The sequence below is a fragment of the Salmo salar genome, chromosome ssa03, assembly GCF_905237065.1.
Source record: "Salmo salar chromosome ssa03, Ssal_v3.1, whole genome shotgun sequence".
In the NCBI taxonomy this organism is placed as follows: Eukaryota; Metazoa; Chordata; class Actinopteri; order Salmoniformes; family Salmonidae; genus Salmo; species Salmo salar.
The window spans coordinates 65,081,122-65,096,163 of NC_059444.1; the positions used below are offsets into that span (position 1 = coordinate 65,081,122).

At 41.4% G+C, this 15,042-nt stretch overlaps 1 protein-coding gene across 1 annotated transcript; it reads left to right on the forward strand.

Annotated features, from left to right (window-relative positions):
- Window positions 1–1,031: 1,031 nt before the first annotated feature.
- LOC106601180 (shiftless antiviral inhibitor of ribosomal frameshifting protein homolog) lies at window positions 1,032–5,353 on the forward strand. Its single transcript, XM_045715125.1, has 8 exons — window positions 1,032–1,311; window positions 1,941–2,076; window positions 2,735–2,784; window positions 2,955–3,014; window positions 3,349–3,642; window positions 3,863–3,966; window positions 4,058–4,218; window positions 4,380–5,353. The coding sequence occupies exons 5-8, from the start codon at window positions 3,448–3,450 to the stop codon at window positions 4,595–4,597; spliced, it is 678 nt and encodes a 225-aa protein (XP_045571081.1). The 5' UTR covers window positions 1,032–1,311; window positions 1,941–2,076; window positions 2,735–2,784; window positions 2,955–3,014; window positions 3,349–3,447; the 3' UTR covers window positions 4,598–5,353.
- Window positions 5,354–15,042: the final 9,689 nt, after the last annotated feature.

Genomic DNA, 15,042 nt, shown 5'->3' on the forward strand with positions numbered 1-15,042 from the left:
CAGACCTGGTGGGGAGCATGGTGAAACAGAGGAGTCACTGTCAGTCCTTTTGAGTTTTGAGCCTGAGTCTTTACCAGACAAAGTCATGTCAGGATATATCAGTTGTCCTGTTAGAGCTTTTGTGGTGAATCCACTGCTCTGTTTCAGGTACAACGTTTATAGTCATATTGCAGCACAGTGTAGGAGGGAGATTCCAAGATGTGAGAAGTGTGCAGTAGGGCATTGGACAGAGGATTGTGTAGTTTTGGTAAAAGTTGTGTGTGTCAACTGTAGTGGTGCCCATGTTGCTGGGGATCGGAAGTGTCCGATGCGAGAGAGGCAGGTTGAAGTGGCCAGAGAGTAGTGCAGAAGGTGTTGTATGCTGAGGCAGTGAAGAAAGTAGAGGCGGATGGGTCCAAGGTGAGGAACCCTGAGAGGATCCCAGTGAGTCGTAGATCTGTGTCAGCACAGAGGGAGAGGCCATAGTGTTTTGAGCTACAGGGAGGCTGCCTTCTTAGCGTTCATAGCAATGGTAATCAACTGTACCGCAGAAAGGGAACGTAAATCACAGAAAATAGATGTTGTGGTGGCAGCTGCAGAGAAGTATTTGGGTATATGATATTTGAATTCAGAAGAGTTACAGGGTGTGTTGAGTGGTGGTGTCCTGTCCTCCCAGGCCGTTGGCATGGTGTAGGAGCAGATAGGGTCAAAGTAGTGGAATGGGGAAGTGGGTTTTTTAATGAGTGTAGCTGCCAGCTGGGTGTGAGATTGTTTTGATGTTTTTTAATGAAATAGTGGTATATAGTTGTAGGGTTGGTTGGTGGTGAAATGTATATATACATATATATTACCCTTTTAATTTGTGTATAATGTGATTGAACATACACTGCTGCACAGTAGGTGGCGAAATGCACAAACAAAATGTGCAACGACATGATACCGAATAATAATAAGAAGTAGCGGGGGCTGGTTGTGTGTTCATTGGTTGGTGTGTGTTTGTTTTTACGGTGTGTGGCGTGCGTGGGTGTGCGTGGGCGCGTGGTATGTATGACCAGTCTAATGATACGTTCAAAACAACTCGTAACTGGAATCCCGAAATCCGACTTCAGTGCGTTTAAACAAATGGGAACTAGCACAACAAAAGGGTCTCCGACTGGAAAATAAATTGATTTGAACGGTCATCCAACTCGGAATTTCAACTCGTGAACTCGAGCCTCTCTCCAGAGCTCCGACTTTTCACCCAAGATCCCTGACGTAATGATCTGACATCGTATTGTTCCAAGTTCCCAGTGGTTTTGAACGCGCCATCTTATCAAAGTGAAAGTTGTTAACGTTAGTCAACACATTGCAACTGCAGCGCTACGCCTTTCTTGTTTGAATTGTTGTCCTACGGATCCAATGTACAATTTGTGTTTTGGTCGATGTGAAACGTTGGATAAGAATTATGTTGTTTTTTTTAATCACATTTCTCATACGTTTAGCCTAAACCTAAATAACGTCATCAAACACTATAGAGTTATTACACTTTATAAGTAGGCCTGTGTGGTTAGAGAGGACAGGGCAAGAGCAGTGTGTTTCATTGTGCGTTGTGTTGTGATCTGTTTTTGAATAAACCTTGCCCTTAGGCTACATTTGCATTCATTGCAATGTTCTGTCGATCTTCCTGTTGAAATCAAATCAAATGTATTTATATAGCCCCTCGTACATCAGCTGATATCTCAAAGTGCTGTACAGAAACCCAGCCTAAAACCCCAAACAGCAAGCAATGCATGTGAAAGAAGCACGGTGGCTAGGAAAAACTCCCTAGGAAAAACTCCCTAGAAAGGCCAAAACCTAGGAAGAAACCTAGAGAGGAACCAGCTTGAATGTGCCCAAGCTTATGTTTTATTTACAACATGATTGAGACCAGCCTGTTTATTTTAGATTCTTACTGTCCTTTTCTAATTTGTCTGTTAACTCAGCTGGAGAAAAGTGTCAGGCGGTTCAGGGAGACGTTCCATGGAAAGATAGCGGTGGAAAAGGCAACCTTACTGATGAGGCGCTATGCCAACAACCACCAAATGGTCACCTGGGCAGTTATACTGAAGAAAGGCAACGGTAAAGAAATGGTTTACAGTAAATGCAAACCCCAGTCATACCACCATAGGAAACCCTATGGAGGGGTTTCCAAGACACCGGGTCCTGTACTAAAAAGCTTGTACCATGGGGATGCTCCAGGAACTAGGATTAATCTGTCCTGGAAAATATCCCTTAAAGTGGCAATCTGCAGTTGCTGCATCCATTTGTTGGACTTATGCATTTATGATATGTACCTATTGATTCTTGAAGAATATAACTTCTAAATGCCTCATGAGCTTAGTTCAACTGTCGTAACCCATCAGAACACAAAATATAAGCTTGTTTTACTCCATTGTTTGTAAACAAAGTAAATGAAAAACAAACACTATATAGCCTCAAAACATGGTTAAAACTATCATTTTTATATCATGGATGGTCAGTCCTTGCATCCATAGCTCTGCGTATACATTTAAAAGTGGCTACATTTCTCCAGCCCCATCCCTACATTTCTTTACAGAAACAGAGGCGAGGAAGACTCTTTGTTATTGTTTCAGCTGCTGATTTCCTCTTTAACCTCTCTATTCAGACATGGTCTCTGGTGGTTTAACAACCATACCTATTTTATTTGCGTTAAAGGGTTGGCCATGTTGACAATCTAATCTCTGATTCTTCCTCTTTCTCTACTCTTGCCGTGCAGAGCTGGATGATGAGGACAGAAAATGCTTACAGACGGATCGGGCAGTCAAGGTCACATGAATAAATTCCATACTATTCTCTGTCGCTTTGTGTGTGTCCATTTGGCTTAGGGGTGTATCCAGGCTGGTCTGTATTTCTTTGAACATGTGGTCTTTGTGGTCATAAACATGATAGTTCAGTTGTACCCTGACCCTTGACCCACCTCTCTCTCTCTCTTTCAGAATGTGGTGCAGAGACTCACAGCTGAGGACAGGGAACCTCAGGTCCCTCCTGCACAGCAGGTACAACGCAGTCGCAGTGTTAGTTAGTCCCTCTTTCGTTAGGTTAAAGAGTCAATGTTCATCAGAAGACATCTGGATTTTTTGGCATTTCAGTATAATGCTAAAAATCTCTGTTGATTTTGAAGTTCTTTATTCCATAACCATATTGTTAATGGGTATTAACACATTAGTAATAGATTTGTGAGCTATTATAACAACACTGTTCAAGGGCTGAAAGAGGGGATAAAACTCCTGTCATATTACATTGGTCCTATATCCAATCTGATAATCAGGTTGGTAAATTAGTTGCCTTGACTATTTCTAATTATATGACTTACATTTGTCTTCCCTACAGCCCCGAGGTAACAAACAGCCTGAAGACGATAATGATATCAAGGTCCGTCAAGAGATTAAGGGTTAAGTGGATGGCTAACTGAAAGGTGTGTGTGCGCGCATGAGTGCGTCCCTGCCTTTGTGTGTGTTGAGTCTTCAGGAGCTGGGAGAGCATCTGCGGGTCCTGCCTCTCACTGAGAAGAACAAGAGAATGTTTGATAATGCCCAGCGCCACCTCACCCCCTCGGTCCTGCACCAGTTTGCCTGCCAGACCTGTGACAAGGACTGGTGGCGTCGGGTACCCCAGAGGAAGAGGGTAATGCTCTTCCATACATACCCACCTGGTATACACCGTGGTCTTCACACATTGGTACACTCTGTTTGATATGCATGCCAAACCCATGCACAATAGTTCAAACGTATTTCTCCCTGCCTGTGTCTGTAACGGTGTTCCTGTTACTTTGTCTTAGGATGTGTATTTCACATGGCCAGTTCATCAACTAACTGGGGCCTCCACTGACTGTCATCTCTCCTAGGTATCTCACTGTCACCTGTGCAAGAAGAAATATGACCCTGTCCCTTATGACAAAATGTGGGGTATTGGAGAGTTCTGCTGCACCAAATGCACACGCTCCTTCAGGTAAACGCTGGAGCTGTCCTGTACATGTGCGATTATGATAAATGATAAATGTGATTTAATCTCTATGCACTTGGTTTGATTTGTCCATCAGGGGCTTTGGGAGGATGGATTTGGGCTCCCCCTGCTACTCCTGCCGAACTCTGGTGATCCCAACAGAGACTCTCCCTCCACGCAAGGGAGGGGTAGGAGTAGTTGGACCCAGAAAACCTATCCCACACAGCTGCCTCGCTGAGGACTGTTACAACAGACAAGGTTAAACTACACACACACACACACAGGATTGCTGTTTAGCGCAATGTACTGTGGTTTGTAGAGTGTGTTACTACAAACAAGTACCACCAGATGGCGTCCTTTTACATGTCTGTCTGGCTGCTGGCTCCAGCCAACTAACTGGCCTTGTACTTCCATTCCAGAGCCCCATGTTCCTGGGACAGAGTGTGTCCACCCCCGCAGTCGCCAGAGGAACAGGAAGCCTCGCGTGGTCAATCCCAGCTCCATCCACATCAGCTCCGGCTCCACCGTCAACACCTGCCTGAGCCAAGGAAGCCTGGAGAACCTGTACGACCTCATCATGGATGACATCAGAGAGGAGAGTGAAGAGGACAGCAGTAGTGGTAGCAGCAGCAGCTAGAGCAGCACTGATGTTACCAGTGACCAACAGTCGTGAGCAGCTTCCATGCTTCCCCAATGGTGCTTCCAACGATCAGGATATGATCGCTTATCTTAGGTTCACATTCAGTGTAAGGATGGCATCTCATAGGGCTACTGACATAGTATTGGTTCTACTTTCATTTTAAAAACCATGAAAATACCACTCAATATTCACAACAGTCAGATGATATAAGTGAGATGACATAACTAGTTTTGTGTTTCGCTTTTGACTTTGTTCATGCTTATTGCCACGTGTTATTGCTTTGTTAATGTCTGAATGACAAGGGGAGATTGACCGCACTGGCTACTGCCCAAAATTCTGACTTTACTTTTGGTTACCTATTCAGGAGTTAGCCTTCTAGTAATGTGTGTGTTCAAATAGATTTGTCATATCAACTTGAACAAGAATATATTATAAAACACAAATAATGCATTTTGGTTTCCCCCCCCAAAAACACAAATAATGCATTATGAAATCTTACTATTATTAATTTTCAATACGACTCGGGTTCAAATCAAGTTGTATTTGTCACATGCACAGAATACAACAGGTGTAGACCTTACCGTGAAATGCTTACTTACAAGCCCTCAACCAGCAATGCAGTTTAAAAAAAGTACGAAAATAAGAAAATATTCAAAGACGTAACACAATAAAATAACAATAACGAGGCTATATAGGGGTTCCCGGTACAGAGTCAATGTGCGGGGTACAGGTTCAGTGAGGTAATATGTACATGTAGATAGGGGTAAAGTGACTATGCATAGATAATAAACAGCAAGTAGAAGCAGGGTAAAAAAGGGGGTCAATGCAAATAGTCCAGATACCCATTTGATTAACTGTTCAGGAGTCTTATTACATTTACATTTAACATTTAAGTCATTTAGCAGACGCTCTTATCCAGAGCGACTTACAAATTGGTGCATTCACCTTATGATATCCAGTGGAACAACCACTTTACAATAGTGCATCTAAATATTTTAAGGGGGGGTTATAAGGATTACTTTATCCTATCCTAGGTATTCCTTAAAGAGGTGGGGTTTCAGGTGTCTCCGGAAGGTGGTGATTGACTCCGCTGTCCTGGCGTCGTGAGGGAGCTTGTTCCACCATTCCAGAGCAGCGAACAGTTTTGACTGGGCTGAGCGGGAACTGTGCTTCCTCAGAGGTAGGGGGGCCAGCAGGCCAGAGGTGGATGAACGCAGTGCCCTTGTTTGGGTGTAGGGCCTGATCAGAGCCTGAAGGTATGGAGGTGCCGTTCCCTTCACAGCTCCGTAGGCAATCACCATGGTCTTGTAGCGGATGCGAGCTTCAACTGGAAGCCAGTGGAGAGAGCGGAGGAGCGGGGTGACGTGAGAGAACTTGGGAAGGTTGAACACCAGACGGGCTGCGGCGTTCTGGATGAGTTGTAGGGGTTTAATGGCACAGGCAGGGAGCCCAGCCAACAGCGAGTTGCAGTAATCCAGACGGGAGATGACAAGTTCCTGGATTAGGACCTGCGCCGCTTCCTGTGTGAGGCAGGGTCGTACTCTGCGAATGTTGTAGAGCATGAACCTACAGGATCGGGTCACCGCCTTGATGTTAGTGGAGAACGACAGGGTGTTGTCCAGGATCACGCCAAGGTTTTTAGCATGTTTCTCTTATGGCTTGGGGATAGAAGCTGTTAAGAAGCATTTTGGTCCTAGACTTGGCGCTCCGGTACCGCTTGCCGTGTGGTAGCAGACAGAACAGTCTATGATATGGGTGGCTGGATTCTTTCACAATTTTTAGGAGAAAAAGAATCACAGACATGCCACCGTGGATTTTAAAATATCACTGTAAATAATTTAGAAGATACCTGTACACCAATAAAGCACAATTTATTCTGTTTGTTTAAGAATAACCTGAGAAAAACATTTATAGTGGGGTTCAAAGTTATTGATAAAGATTGATAAAGATAAGCAATATTGACTTTATAAACGAAATAATTGAAATACTGAGCTATATTGTATGCGGAAAGACATTGGGAAATGTATTTCATACTAATAATACAATTCCTCAGAGAAAGAGATGTTGTTTAACAAGTAACACTTTTTTTTCTCTCAAAAAAGTAGTGGTCAAAATTGACACCCCTAAAGATTGTTATAAATAAAATAGTCAAAGGTTTTGAATTTGGTCCCATGTTCCTAGCACACAATGACTACATCAAGCTTGTGACTACAAACTTTTTGGACGCATTTGCAGTTAGTTTAAGTTGTGTTTCAGATAATTTTGTGCCCAATAGAAATGAATGGTAAATCATGAATTGTCTTTTTGGAATCAATTTTATTGTAAATAAGAATATAGTGTTTCTAAACACTTCTACATTAATGTTGGTTCTACCTTGATTGCGGATAATCCTTAATGAATAGTAAATAATGATGTGTGAGAAAGTTACAGAGGGACTAAGCTCATAGGTTGATCATTGGATGGTCAATTATCATACTGACTAAGTTGTTGTGAAGATGGTGAGGGGTATGTCCCATCTTGATTACTGTCCGGTAATATGGTCAAATGAAGCAAAGAAAAACCTAGCAAATCTGCAGCTGGTTGAAAACAGCAGCACGCCTTGCCTTTACAGTGCATTCAAAAAATATTCAGACCCCTTGACTGTTCCACATTTTGTTATGTTACAGCGTTATTCTAAAATTGATTCAATTGTTGTTTTTTTAATCAATCTACATACAGTACCCCATAATGACAAAGCAAAAACAGGTTTAGACATTTTCTAATTTATATACAAAAAAAATGAAATATTACATTTACATAAGTATTCAGACCCTTTACTCAGTACTTTGTTGAAGCACCTTTTGGCAGCGATTACAGTCTCGATTCTTCTTGTGTATGACACTACAAGCTTGGCACACCTGTATTTGGGGAGTTTCTCCCATTCTTCTCTGCAGATCCTCTCAAGCTCTGTCAGGTTGGATGGGGAGTGTCGCTGCACAGCTATTTTCAGGTCTCTCCAGAGATGTTTAATCGGGTTCAAGTCTGGGATCTGGCTGTGCCACTCAAGGACATTCAGAGACTTGTCCCGGAGCCAGTCCTGCGTTGTCTTGGGTGTGTGCTTAGGGTCGTTATCCTGTTGGAAGGTGAACCTTCGCCCCAGTCTGAGGTCCTGAGCGCTCTGGAGCAGATTTTCATCAAGGATCTCTGTACTTTGCTCCAATCATCTTTCCCTTTGATCCTGACTAGTCTCCTCGTCCCTGAGGCTGAAAAACATCCCACAGCATGATGCTACCACCACCATGCTTCACCATAGGGATGGTGCAAGGTTTCCTCCAGACGTATGCTTCGTATTCAGGACAAAGAGCTCAATCTTGGTTTCATCAGACCAGAGAATCTTGTTTCTCATGGTCTGAGAGTCTTTTAGAGGCCTCCAAGCGGGCTGTCATGCTCCTTTTCCTGAGGAGTGGCTTCTGTCTGGCCACTCTAGCATAAAAGCCTGATTGGTGAAGTGCTGCAGAGATGATTGACCTTCTGGAAGCTTCCCCGATCTCCACAGAGGAACTCTGGAGCGCTGTCAGAGTGACCATCGGGTTCTTGGTTACAGTTTGGCTGGGTGGCCAGCTCTGAGAAGTGTCTTGGTGGTTCTAAACTTCTTCCATTTAAAAAGGATGGAGGCCACTGTGTTCTTGGGGACCTTCAATGCTGCAGAAATGTTTTGGTACCCTTCCCCAGATCTGTGCCCCAACACAATCCTGTCTTGTGTTGGAGCTCCTCGGACAATTCCTTTGACCTCATGGATTGGTTTTGCTCTGACATGCACTGTTAACTGTGGTACCAGTCATGTCCAATCAACTGAATTTACCACAGGTGTACTCCAATCAAGTTGTTGAAACGTCTCAAGGGTGATCAATGGAAACAGGATGCACCTGAGCTCAATTTCATGTCTCATAGCAAAGCGTCTGAATACTTATGTAAATAAGGTATTTCTGTTTTTTATTTCTAACAAACTTGCAACAATTTCTAAAAACCTGTTTTCGCTTTGTCATTATGGGGTAATGTGTGCAGATTGATAAGGATTTGTTTTTTAAATCAATTTTAGAATAAGGCTATAACTTAATAAAATGTGGAAAAGGGGTCTGAAAATGTTCCGAATGCACAGTAACTGCATAACATCAACAACATGCATGCCAATCTTTCCTTGTTGAGGGTTAAAGAGAGATTAAATACTTATCTTGTAGTTTATGAGAAATATAACTTTGATGAAAATTCCAGATTGTCTGCATAATCAAATACCATACAGCTCAGACACCCATACGTACACCACAAGTGTCACGGTTGTCGTGGGATGAAGCGGACCAAAGTGCAGCGTGATTATTGTTCCACATATTTTATTGAACTGTGAAACTATGCAATACATACAAAATAAACTGAATGAGCAAAAACACCAAACCGTGACAAAGCGTTAACATACACTTACTCAAAATCAATCTCCCACAAACCCAGGTGGGAAAAACACCTACTTAAGTATGATCTCCAATTAGAGACAACGATGACCAGCTGCCTCTAATTGGAGATCATCCCAAACAAAACCCAACATAGAAATGCAAAACTAGAACAACTAGAACAAATCTAAACTAGAAAAAAAAACTGTCACGCCCTGACCTACTCTACCATAGAAAATAACAGCTTTCTATGGTCAGGACGTGACAACAAGACAGGGGACTCGTCACAGTGTTATACAGAGCCATGATCGCATGGAACTCCATTCTATCTCCAATTACGCAAGCAAACATCAAAATGACCTAAAAATGTTTTATAAAACAACATCTCATGGCACAATAGGAACTGTGAAATGACACACACTCACACACTCTAACACGGTCTAACTCAATGCATCTCAGTGCTAGAGGTGTCATTACAGACACCCTGGTTAAATTCCATGCTGTATCACAACCGGCCGTGATTGGTAGTCCCATTTGGAGGCGCACAATTGGCCCAGCGTTGTTCGGGTTTGGCCGGTGTAGACCGTCATTGTCAATAAGAATTTGTTCTTAACTGACTTGCCTAGTTAAATAAAGGTAAAATTAAAAAAATATATATACACATTCTTTAGTTGTATTGTTTGTATATTGTTGTATTTTATATTTGTGTGACGGTTCTTGTATATCAGTGTATCAGTGTTTTGTTACTTGTCGCGTTCTATGTTTTTGTGTGGACCCCAGGAAGAGTAGCTGCTGATTCCTTAGGGTGCTTTGTAGTTGTTCAGTTTGTGTCATTCTTTTGGTTTTTTATATTATGTTTGTTGTGTAGTAAATATTTCAGCTTTTATTTTCGTAGGTTTTTAATATATATTTTTTCCTGTAAAGCACATTGCGTTGCATTCCGTGTCTGAAATGTGCTGTATAAATAAAGCTTGATTTGATTTGATTGGTGGAACGAGAGATAACACTAAGGACTAATCATGCTCTCCCTCAGGAGCGTTTTAGTTGGCAGTGTGACATTCCAGACTGAAGGCAGAAGTGTTGAGAAGGAACTGACAGAAATTCTCAACCTAAGTGGCTTGAAGTCAATCTAACCGATGCATTCCTCGGTACCTGTAATAGAAATGACTGACATGTATCGCCCAGATGGGATGACTTTTCAATGAGGTCAAATTCTAGGAACACTTTTTTACTCATGAATACCCTCAGTTATAAGATGTCGCATATGCTGGGTAGGGTTGCGTAAACAATCCAAATTGGAGCAGTGGCTTCTTCCTTTCTTAGCAGCCTTTCAGGTTATGTTGATATAGGACTTGTTTTACTGTGGATATAGATACTTTTGCACCTGTTTCCTCCAGCATCTTCACAGGGTCCTTTGCTGTTGTTCTGGGATTGATTTGCACTTTTCGCACCAAAGTACGTTCATCTCTAGGAGACAGAACGCGTCTCCTTCCTGAGCAGTATGATGGCTGCGTGGTCCCATGGTCTTTATACTTGCGTACTATTGTTTGTACAGATGAACGTGGTACCTTCAGGCATTTCGAAATTGCTCCCAAGGATGAACCAGACTTGTGGTGGTCTACAATTTTGTTTCTGAAATCTTGGCTGATTTCTTTTGATTTTCCCATGATGTCAAGCAAAGAGGCACTGAGTTTGAAGGTAGGCCTTGAAATACATCCACAGGTACACCTCCAATTGACTCAAATGATGTCAATTAGCCTATCAGAAGCTTCTAAAGCCATGACATCATTTTCTGGAATTTTCCAAGCTGTTTAAAGGCACAGTCAATTTAGTGTATGTAAACTTCTGACCCACTGGAATTGTGATACAGCGAATTATAAGTGAAATAATCTGTCTGTAAACAATTGTTGGAAAAATTACTTGTGTCATGCACGAAGTAACCGACTTGCCAAAACTATAGTTTGTTAACAAGAAATTTGTAGAGTGGTTGAAAAACAAGTTTTAATGACTCCAACCTAAGTGTATGTAAACTTCCGACTTCAACTGTTTGTGTGTATTAACATAGACCTTAGCCTATGCCTGCTATGTGATGCATGCCATAAAACACATGGAAGCTGTAAGCCTACATGCTACTTGCAGATCTGCCACCAGAGGTGTCATGCCCATAAGGGTCACATGATAACGTGCCCCCTCAGATGTGTCCTGGGAAAAAAGAAAAAAATAACATAACATTTTTTTGTTTAATTTGTTGTTATTGTTTCTCTGTAATACTACTAGACACCTGCAGATGTAGGATGTTAATTTGAGGCAGTTTACTACAGCAGGAAAATAATCCTGCAGCAATAGGAAATGGGAATTATTATGTGGATTATAATTAATGCACATTTTTTGTAAGGGAAAATCAAGTCTGTTATTTCAGAGTGGAAGTGACAGACTTCAGAAACCGTTTTAAACCTCAAATACACTACAAGTTTACATTTCCTGCATTGCAGGAAACTTATCCTGCAACAGGGTGACCTAATTAAGTTTTTGGAATGAAACCATGTCGATTGCATCCCTACTTTATATCAGCATCGAACATGTCACCCTCCCTAGGAGAGGGGGTGACCTCGACAATTTATTGTTAAAACGAGAGGCTGCCTGGATCTTTAATTTAAAGACCCTTGCTCCCTTCGGTCTTAACGTAGACTTTGATCTGAAGCCATTCTTGTGATTATTGTGATTTTGCTATTGTAAATGTTTGTAGGCCTATGTAGCCAAATTGTATCTATGATTGTATGCTATCCATTCATGTTTTTGGTATGTTATTTTTATATCTGAGAATTAACCAATGATGTCAGGCCACACCCAGCCATGATTACAGACACCTGTGTGTGTCCTTTGACACTATATAAACTAGTCACCCCGCAGTGTTTGTCATTATACCGTGATGAAGACAGCTTGTCTGTCAAAATGTTGGTTATTAGGTAATTACATTTTTGCATCTGAGCTCCTAGAGTGTGCGGCTCTCGTTTAATATTTCAAGTGATCAAATGAAGATCCTACATCTGTAGCAATTTGATGAAGTTGGCTTTAGCTAGTCCAGATATGTTCCAAATCGCCCAACCTCATAACTAGCTACCAAGACATTTCAGGCTATCAAGTTAGAGTAACTTGTCTAACTATCTTAGCTGGTATGCCTGCTGGCAAGGTTGGTGGACTAGAAAAGCAAGCAATTACTAAATGTACTGAAGAAGACTCATTCCTTTCAATATTTTACTCAGATTTTAGTAGAAATGCAGAGTAGCATATTTAGTTTCTTAAATAAAAAAAACACCCGTCAGTAGGATACAGACAGCTCAAGAGGTATGATTAGATATGCAGAAAAATAACCATGTTGTCTTTACATATAATTAAGCATAATGCTTATGGCTCTAGATTGCAGAAAAAAACTGTTTCAGATGTTTGAAAAATGCTAAATTCTCTAAATTGGCAAATATCCGAATTATTGGTGATAATGAACAAAGCAATGTCATACATTCCTAATTAATGACATAATTGCGTTCCGGATTTAATTTGTAAATTAGCTATTGTGATTTTATATTTCTAGCCCCACCAGCCATCCTCGCATACTTTGTGCCCCCTCAGGTTTTTGGGTTGCATGACGCCCCTGTCTGACACAGAGATAGAAAGAGTGAAATTACCGAATAAGAACTGTTAAGATCTAAGAAACCTTTTTCAGTACATATTGTAGCGATCCGCACAGACAGCCGTGGGTTATGTGTTAGGCTATTAGTGGGTTGTGTCGTACCTACCAATGTTCGCGGGGTCATGCCAATCAACCTGCTATCTGCCAATCACGGGAATGCCTGGAATGTTCTGATACCGGGTAGCCTGGTGGTTGGCGGAGTGGCGTGGGGGATGGAGCATTGGGCAGGGGGATGGAGCATTGGAAGTTAAGACCGGGTTTAGCCATTGTTCTCTCTCTTACGTCTGTGCTTCACAAGAGAAGGCCACGGTTGGTTTGTAGGGTACCTTTCATTCATTTGGCGTGGGCTACGGCCAAATAGTAGCCTGTGTTAAGTTGAGTTAATAAACCGTCCATTCGTTAACTCCATCCTCTGTCTGGACAATTGTTCCTTTATGATCTAGTCAGGTCATTACAATACATTCATTAGAGAGGGTTTGATTTGTCCAACATTGATTCCATTAGCCTTTTTTCACCAAGTCAACTGCAATATATATTTCTTCAATAAGTCATTGCTTATTGTCCTAACTCAATAGTACTCACCTCTGGGTGTTCTGCCCTTATTGGACGATAATTTATCCAGAGGTAAACAATTCGAACACACAATGTAAAACAAATGGGTTGAGAAAAACAACACATGCATCATGAGAAAAAGGTCAGATGGCTTTAGACAATCGTGAGTTTGCTCACCAGTTGCGCACAAAGTTATGTCAAAAACAATATTTACTCATAAAAATGCACATATGATGGTATATGGAAAGAGGGGCGGAGCAAAACATTGGAATATAAATTGACCACTGCGTTACCGATTGACAGGCACACGAGAGAGACCACACTAAAAAGCCTGTTACAACTTTGGCTTTGCTTAATAGATATCTGTTTGTTTCAAACAGAAGAAACACTGCAGCCTATCATCTATTCCCTCAAATTTACCGAGATGACAGTGTTAAAGTTAGTGGTTTTGATAATTGTAGTGTTTGCGCAGGTTTACTGTGCCCTGGGAACCCCAACCAGCGACGATTGAGATATTTGGTCGATTGAAAACTGGCAGGTAAAACGCAGTCCCTCTTCTGAAGTGTATAGATCTAGTTGGTTAGCAGCGAATGTTGTTGCGTCCTGCTGCGTTCAAGCTATTATCTTTAGGTTTCACGTTTAGGACATCTGATATGGCAAAGGTTGATAGAAGGCTTCTGTTACCTATTCACTGTTACAATTATTGTTACAGAGGGATCCGTTGGAGAGTGGCTTGGCCTTCCGCGTGGTTGACCTCACCAAGAGGTCCAAATCGCAGCAGGTTCAACAACTCGTGGAGAAAAGCTCAGGTCAATACAATTTTCATATCTTTTGATTTGGTCTGTTCTTTGGGGGGGTCATAGTAAAATGAGCTTGTAGGCTATAATTTATAGAAATGTTAGAATGAATTCAACATTTAATTTCCAGATTTAGGAGTCCCTCAACAGATTCGAAGTAGGTGTTTCAAATTTGAAAGCATTTTAAATTAAATTATTAATTGGCCTGCTTTGGCTTTGGCCGGTCTCGAACCCTCGACCTTCTAAGCCCGAAGTCCAGCGCGCTATCGACTGTGCCGCAAAAGCATGCTCGTGCGGCAGAGTCGATATCCGCGCTTATAAACCCAGGGTCGTTACATTATGTACTTCTCAAATAAAACTGTGTGTGTGTGTTTTTAATCAGGAAATAAAGAAATGTTTTTTGGACTCATGGGTCGAAGGTCCCCAAGTGGAGGTAGAGTCAAGCACCTTACCAGATGATAAATATGTTAGCTATCATTCTTCAGAGCAATTTCAATCTAATGTATTTATTCCATATTTGTTTTTTCAGTCACAAGAGGAATGGAACAAGCCCTAGTATTACTAGAGATGAGATATAACTTGATTGTTCAAAGTTACTGGAATAATCAATCTTGCTCAAATTATTCATCTGGGTCAAAGCAATCCAATACATGCAACAAAGTTTAATTGATGTAGCATAAGTAAGGAATGTGTAATAAGGGTAAATAATTATTTGACCCATGTGTTTAAAAACTGGGGCAGGGATTTGCTGCTACTAATTGACATTTTATGTCTTCCTTAACTGTATCTTTCTGTATTCTCCTTTGCAATACAAGCTGCTTGTCATGTTCAATCAAGTATTTTTTTGTTGTTGCATAATATTAGATGGCTTGTTATGCATACAAACAGGTATATTTGTCTAACTTAAGATAATTCACACGAGAGCATTACTGAACTTCAAGATTCATTAATATTTTCTGTGCTTCATATCAAATACTGATAATT

Excerpts from the sequence above, each read along its gene's own strand:
- LOC106601180 (XM_045715125.1), top strand. The coding sequence starts at position 3,448 with ATGAGTGCGTCCCTGCCTTTGTGTGTGTTGAGTCTTCAGGAGCTGGGA. Across the intron at positions 3,643-3,862 it reads GGGTACCCCAGAGGAAGAGG|GTATCTCACTGTCACCTGTG; the intron begins GTAATGCTCTTC and ends CATCTCTCCTAG. Across the intron at positions 3,967-4,057 it reads AAATGCACACGCTCCTTCAG|GGGCTTTGGGAGGATGGATT; the intron begins GTAAACGCTGGA and ends TTTGTCCATCAG.